Source organism: Adelges cooleyi, unplaced genomic scaffold (assembly GCF_023614345.1).
Source record: "Adelges cooleyi isolate 19-005CV unplaced genomic scaffold, UGA_ACOO_1.1 ACOO_flye_CR_arks_rails_tigmint_CR_PRNA_307, whole genome shotgun sequence".
NCBI classification, from domain to species: domain Eukaryota; kingdom Metazoa; phylum Arthropoda; class Insecta; order Hemiptera; family Adelgidae; genus Adelges; species Adelges cooleyi.
This window is the reverse complement of record NW_026095978.1, coordinates 3655761-3663091: the sequence shown is the minus strand read 5'-3', so window position 1 is coordinate 3663091 and position 7331 is coordinate 3655761. Positions and strand designations below refer to the sequence as shown.

Genomic DNA, 7331 nt, shown 5'->3' with positions numbered 1-7331 from the left:
AGACTGATCAACAGTTCATGCCCAATATAACTTGGTACGTATTATAATACAACAAGGATATACTTCAACACAAGCTTTTAATATATATTTTAGGGGACACAAGAATATAAACTTATTACTCTAAACTAAACAATGTGGTTGTAACTAAATGGGGTGTCGATTATATTATACAAATAAATATTCAAATATTACAATTATATTGCATTATAAAAAATTTGTTTTTATAGCCATTATCAATTGACGAATTTACCTAGTTCAAATGGACCTATTGTATATTTTCTGGTTTTTGAGATAAACCAATTATTTTTTCATTACTAATTGAACGCATGTTTTTATTATTATGCATTTTTGTATCATTTGTCTTTGATAAATCACTTGAATTCTTAGCTACAATATCTGTTTGCGCTCTATCACCTATGTTACATTCTGTTTCATTCGTATCCGATTTATTTTCTTTTAACGAATCAGATTCAGAAAGTATTTTCTTAGAAGTAGGTGCTGTAGATTGTAGTTTATTTTTTATTATCACATTCGATTCATCTATCAACGATACTTTTCTATTATAATCGTTCGGTAATTGAATATTTGAATTGGTTGATTCGTAATCAAATCTATTAGATAGCGGAATTTCGATAGGTGATATATCATTAGAACAACTTTTTATGCTCGTATTTCGGAAAATCCTAGGACTCGTTTCATAGACGTTTAGTATAGGATGATTGTCTCGTCTAATTGATCGATGATATCCAATTCTATTGGCTAATTCTTTTAAATTCCTTTTATTTCTATTATTAGTTTTGAAAATATCCAAGTCTGAATCATCAGATAAATATGAACGTATTTCGTTATAAGATTTCCTGTTTACAATTTGCCTTTGATAAGTATTTTTACTCTTTATGCGTTGAGATTGGAAAGTTTCGAAGTCTTGTTGGACCTTAGCCTTATCCACTTTTATTCTATTTAGTCTAGCCGTTGCTTCTTGTATCATTTCGTCGTCGGTCTGAATGTCCGACTCCAACAAAGTTGTCGAGTGATCACTGGTTGTATTAGTAAAATTATGTTGTAGGATTAAACGATTTTTTGGTTTTAGGTTTTCAACGAAAGCAAGCTTTTTTTTTACAGTCCTTGCACGACGATAATCATCACTGAGAGTTGGAGACACTAGATGAGTTTTTTCAATTTTTTTTGCCAAATTAGAAGCTCTATACGACAATTCTTCAATTCTATGTCGTTGAATTGTAATAAATTCGCGTAACTCCTCATTTTCTTTTTGTAATTTACCAACCATTTCTTTGTCCTGAAATAAAAGAATTAATACAATTATATACTTTAAGTTTATCGTAACGTTTACCAATGACGCTTCAACATTTAGTATATTATTTTTATCTTCATTTATATTCACGCGTTCAATTGTTTTGTATTGTTCAAGCTCGTTAAGTTTAATTTTAAAATCTTCTAGTTCTTTAGTTAAATATACATTTTGTGCCTCTAAATTTTTTACTCGACTACATTCAATTTGGTCTGCCTCTTCTGCAATATTTGGTAACTTTCCTTCTCTTATCCTTAAAAGTCACACATAAAATATTATAATACTATAATTTTTGTAACTCAAATCTAAGTCAATATATTTTAAAATTTTGATGTAATGTATTTTACTAAATTATTGGAAATTAGAAGTAATAGTTAATATTTGTGTATTAAAATTACGTATGTAGACAGAGTTTCAAATTTTGGTAATACTGATATGTAAATAATATATATGGGGCATTCTGAGTCAAACCACGCGGTCATCAGCCTGACCTCCTCAAATTTTTTTATTAAACTTCTTTTGGTCAAATGTAAGACTTTTATTTTTTGGAAATTTTTATCACTAGTTTTTGCCCCAAAAATATAGGTTTTTAAAGTTAATTTTCAAAAAAATTGATTTCGACCAGTTTTAAATTTCTGAAATTTTTATCATAAAATCCGAGTCTTAAATCAAATCTTTTCGTCTAATAACGGGAGTTGGCCGAGATTTATTTCTATTTTTTTTTTTAATAAAGACAATTTTCCCGGGTAGTCACCCATCCTGGATCAAGCAGTAACGGACACAGCTTAACCGTCAAATGCCGCGTGGCACACTGCATCCACACTATGCCCCTGTATTATTTTTAATGTTATTCGTAAGGACAATTTTTCACTTTTTACTCACAAAATATGCAAAAAATCAAAATTTACCAAGACATATTTTATTTTTTATTCTTTTTTAAATAACTAAACTGAAATTTAAAAAAAAAATGTTTAGATTTTGAAAAAAACAAAATTGTATTAAAAAAAAAATAGAAATAAATCTAGACCCACTCCTGTTATTAGACAAAAAGATTTGATTTAAGACTGACTTTATAATAAAAATGTCAAAAAAATAAAAATCTTATATTTGATCAAAAGAAGTTAAAAAAAAAAATTTGAGGTCAGGCCGATGACCGCGTGGTTTGACACAGAATGCCCCATATATATATATAAATGTATGTATATGTATGTAATGCCCTTACAATTTTTCTTGTTTTATAATTTCCATTTCTCTAAGCTTCAGTTCACATTTTTGATTTTCCACATCTTGTAATTTTTTATAATAGTCAGCTTCTAATGACTGTATTTTTTTTTCCTTTTCCTAAAATACAATTTAAAATAAAACCAAAGTACGTAGTATAGTCTTTAAACAGAATCTTTTGAGATCAAACTATGAAATAAAATTTGTAATTGTGCTTACTTCGAAAATGTCAATTAACTGATATAAATGGTGTTGTTCAGTACGAAGTTGTTGCGTAACATATTCTATTTGTTCTTTATCAAAGAGTATATTTCTATGCTGCGCCGCTGGCATTTTTTCAACTTCAGCTACTTTATCCACAATTTCTTTGTTTTGCTTTTTAAGCCTTAAATTTTCGTTATTCATAGGCAATTGTTTCGTGTACTGTGTTTGATGGTTTCTAAAATATAATTGTTTTTAATTAATTTGACAGTAATATTTAATATAAATTTTGTTTCAGTAATCTTTACGAAACCAAGCAATAATAAAATTACGGATAAATGTAATACAAACGATATTACAAATATTACAAACGATAATTGCGGAAATATTTTTAATAAGTGGTTAGTAGTTGATATTCATAATTTATTAATTCACTTCTGCTAGTCATCATAACGAGGCGTCTTTAAAAACAAGTATGATGAATCCTGTACTGGATCTCAAACGCTACCAATCAGAGTAATTGTTTTATGAGCTTATGAAAAATACTTACAACTTACTTTTGGTTAATATGCATAGAAGAAAAACCTTTGAAAAGACTCATGATTAATGGAACAGTATTGTCATGGCTAAAATATATTTGGCATACGTTTTTCGTAACATCGGAACTGGGGTGTACACCCAAAGCTTCTAATATATCTTGTACTTCACTTAATTGAAACCTCGGTTTAGGCAATGAAGAATTTGACGATGATACTCCCACTCGATTGACGTAAGTCGAAAAGTTTTTTAAGTTGCCCAATAATGGTACCTTCAAAAACAAAAAAAAAAACATTTCCAACTAATGTAAAAAAAAAAATATTTTGTGTAACTTCAATTATACTTCAGCCATGAAAACAGGTAAAGTAAATACATTTTCTTGATAAATTAAAAACTCTGCTATTAACAAGTGGAATGCTTGAATTTTAGGAGAAGTAATGTTTTGTTTTATAGTGTTCCAAGAATTCAGATCCAGCAACGATGTTATCATTTGCTCTCTAATGTGTGCTCGTAAGTTATTAATCAGTCCTTTTTCTTCAAACCTAAAAATGAATATATATATTGATTTGTGAGTAATAATCCTAAGCCAAGTGCTCTTTTTTTTTATCGTTACCATGCGTAGAGTTTATTTTTGAGCAGAGTGTCTTCGTGATTATTTTCATTAGTCGGACAATCATTCGGTTTATCAAAACTCATAATAAATTACCGTTAAACAAATTGGTAGGTATAAAAATTTAATTTAATTTACTGAATATATTACAATTTGTTAAGGATAAAAGAACAAGCAAAACAAATACTACCGATTATATGAATATAATGTGTGAAAATACCACCAACGGTTTATCAAACAGTGACAATTGTAATAATTAATGATTATACACGAATTGCTATCGGTGAAATATCCTTGATTAAACTATTTATTTAAATAAATGTTTTCAAAGATTTAGTGAAAAATACGTAGTATTGTTTATATTACTAACGTACTTAGTATACACATTTATGAATTACTTTAATGGTCTTTTTATGTATTTGGTCCTGAATACATAATTTAAAACTGAACACGAAAAAAAAATTAATTACATTTATTGAAAAATACGGCACTGACTGTTAGTTTTAAATAAATAAAATAGCAAGGCAACTAGTAAAAGTAACATAATTGAAGCCAGCGATTAACAAATACATAGTTATTTAGTATATATTTTTTGTTACAAATTAACATATAGCATATTTCCCAATAAATATTTCCACTTGACCATCCCCAGTAAATATTAACAAAATGTTTTCAAAAAAAAAATGCATGGATTACATTTTTAACTATAAAAAAAAACGTAAATTAATCTTGTGAATATTTATGTTTGAGTTTTATTGCAGCTAATATTCCGTGGTATAAATTACAAAATCCTCAATTCCGCGCTTTCATAGAAAAATATACAAACCTACGTATACCAAATGATAGTTTACTAAGGAAAAATTATCTGTCACATTGTTATAATAAGATATAAATGACCGTGTCCCGTGGCGAATTTATTGGTTGGGAAAACAATTTTCCATAAAAGCACATTTTGAATTTAACAGAATTTAAATAAAAACGTATTTTTCATATTTGACTACGATTTTAAAGAATATATTCAACTTTCTAAGAGAACATTAGCATCTTATTTTGGCTATTTCAAGGGAATATTATTCATAGTGATTACAAGAAATCACTATGACAACAGCTAGAACAAACGGCGCAAATGTTGTGAATTCAGTGTTTATATTTTTGGATATAAAATCATTCTCTTACTCAATATACAAAAAAATGTATATAATTATTAAAATAAAAACTAGCATGTGATTTGGCTTACAATCAATTTTTATAATATATAAATTAATATACAAATTTTGTTTCAATCATTTTGAATTTTAAAGAGATCATCTTCTTGTTGGCGACGGTGGTGGTGGTGGTGGGTCATGGGGACAAGACAACTGATAGATAAACTGCAGCAGGGTCCTTGTCATGCGCCCTGTAGCAAACTCTTTCCTCAGATACGGGTAAGTCACTTCGTCGGTGTTTTTACTGACTCCGGCCACATCGAGATGGACATAGTCCAGGTTGTCGATGAACTCGTTGGCGAACGCTGCGCTTTTTGGCAGATCGTCGAGCATCACACCGCCTTCTCCGAGTACTGCCACGTCGGCCAGCGGATCGTTGATCATCATCTGACGTTTGCGGTCGTACCTCGGAAACATCCACGTCCTGTCGCCCATCAACGCGCCCGCCCTCTCCAACTCCTTCCACAACTGGGGGCTGTTGGTGAACAACGGCGCAGCCAATTCTCCAAACACGCTGTGCACGATTTGACTGAGTGTACACGCATGCACCACCAGCCGGGGGTTGGTGGAACTGGCGTACGCCAGTGTGTCGGCCATGGCCAGTCGACTCACGAATTTCGTGTGGTCAACGTGTACCGACCTTCCGCCCTGGACATGCAACACGTCGCTGGGATGCATGGCCGTGCCCGACGTGGAGCTCTCGAACAGCGGGATGTACGCGTTCACGTTGATCGGCAGGCTGAGTTGCGATATGCCCTTCATCACGCCGACGATGGTGGCGGCCGACGCTACGTGTCGCTTCTTGTAGGCCATGTCGTCGCATTCGCGCAAACACGCGCCGCCCGTGTCGAACGTGGTGGCGTGCGCGGTGAGCGCTATCGGTTTTTCGCTATCGTTGCCACCGGTGTAGCAGAGGACGGCGAATAGCGGTTGCTCGCACGATCCCTTGGACGCCTCGAGCAGCCCGTTCAGCTTCTTCGCTTCAATCCAGTCACGGTCTTGGATATCGACGGTGATGCCGCACGGACACAGCGTACGGATCATTTGTTCGGCGAAATTGTTGGGCGTCAGGATGTTGGCCGGGATCTCGGTGAGTAAGCGGGCCAGGTTTTGTACACCCCCGAACACGGTGCCCCTCTCGAAAAGCTCCCGGTCGTCTCTGTGGAGTGCCTCGACGGTCACGTTGGCGGTCTGGTTTTCCATTGACTTTGTGCCCTCGAACTTCCACGCGGCCAGTGTCGCACTCTCGGCCACCGTTTCCGGACAATTGAGGCCGTCCACGAAAACCTTTGTGGCGCCCTCGTCGGTCACCAGTACAACGGCCTTGCCAATTCCTTGACGTACGTTTTCCTTGCCCAGGTCCATGTACTCGTTGGCATCCATTCCCACGTCGGTCGGACCCAGGTTGGCCACCGCCAGGTTTGGGTACTCCTTGTCCAGGTTGTTCAACAGCAACGCGTCGCCTTGTTTTACCCCAATGGACGCGACCAACTTTTCCAGGAGTCCGCCCAGCCGATCGTTAAACGCCGTCGCTTCTCTTGAGAACTCCATTGACGTGCCATTTTGGTACACGCCCAGCACGATACCACTTCGGGTACCGTGAGACTTGCACTCGGTCGAGTACGCCGAACGACCAAGAGCCGCACGGTATTGTCGAAAACAGTTACGAGCGGCTCTCGTTAGCATGTTAGTGTAAAACATTTCGCATGATCTCTATTAAACAATTTTTAAAAATAAACGCCGACCATTAACAGTCCGTCTGCGTTACGACAGTGTTGTGTGTTTTCTACTAAAATTATCGTTATATTAAGTCGAATAACAGCGAATTTTTTCTAATCGGCCGTACATAAAACACACAGATGCATTTATTTTGTTATTTACATTTATCCCATCGGACTGTCGGACAAAGCACACGAATATTATATTTATGCAACTGCAAGTTTCCAAAGGCTTCACAACGGATTTGTATCATCTGTAAAGACCTTCAACAATCTGTATTCTTTTTTATGTAGATTGAATAGAATATTAATAATATTTTTGAAGTAAACATAAAAAATCTAGATTACATATTTTTTCTATCTGACAATTTTTTAGTATGCAATCGTCAGCCCTTTCGTGTGTTATTTCATTTCTTATAATACATTGCAAGATAATATCAAAGTCTACCCTACTCCATCTTCCTAATAGAGTAGTTGCTGGTGTTCGTTTTTATACTGGCGAATTCGTTTCTTACGCATACTTCAGCTAA

General features: G+C 34.4%; 2 protein-coding genes across 2 annotated transcripts; both read right to left on the bottom strand.

The window, feature by feature from the left end:
* Positions 1 to 265: 265 nt before the first annotated feature.
* Positions 266 to 3964, bottom strand: LOC126839621 (uncharacterized). The gene is made up of 8 exons (XM_050575016.1): positions 3882 to 3964; positions 3612 to 3810; positions 3289 to 3539; positions 2750 to 2969; positions 2535 to 2650; positions 1352 to 1562; positions 376 to 1297; positions 266 to 279 (listed from the first exon to the last, which is right to left on the bottom strand). The coding sequence occupies exons 1-8, from the start codon at positions 3962 to 3964 to the stop codon at positions 266 to 268; spliced, it is 2016 nt and encodes a 671-aa protein (XP_050430973.1).
* A 1218-nt stretch (positions 3965 to 5182) lies between these two features.
* Positions 5183 to 6769, bottom strand: LOC126839620 (cytosol aminopeptidase-like). The gene has a single exon (XM_050575015.1). It carries the CDS (start codon positions 6767 to 6769, stop codon positions 5183 to 5185), a length of 1587 nt encoding a protein of 528 aa, XP_050430972.1.
* Positions 6770 to 7331: the final 562 nt, after the last annotated feature.

Excerpts from the sequence above, each read along its gene's own strand:
- LOC126839621 (XM_050575016.1), bottom strand. The coding sequence starts at position 3,964 with ATGAGTTTTGATAAACCGAATGATTGTCCGACTAATGAAAATAATCAC. Across the intron at positions 3,540-3,611 it reads TACCTGTTTTCATGGCTGAA|GTACCATTATTGGGCAACTT; the intron begins GTATAATTGAAG and ends TTGTTTTTGAAG. Across the intron at positions 2,651-2,749 it reads AGTTAATTGACATTTTCGAA|GAAAAGGAAAAAAAAATACA; the intron begins GTAAGCACAATT and ends ATTGTATTTTAG.
- LOC126839620 (XM_050575015.1), bottom strand. The coding sequence starts at position 6,769 with ATGCTAACGAGAGCCGCTCGTAACTGTTTTCGACAATACCGTGCGGCT.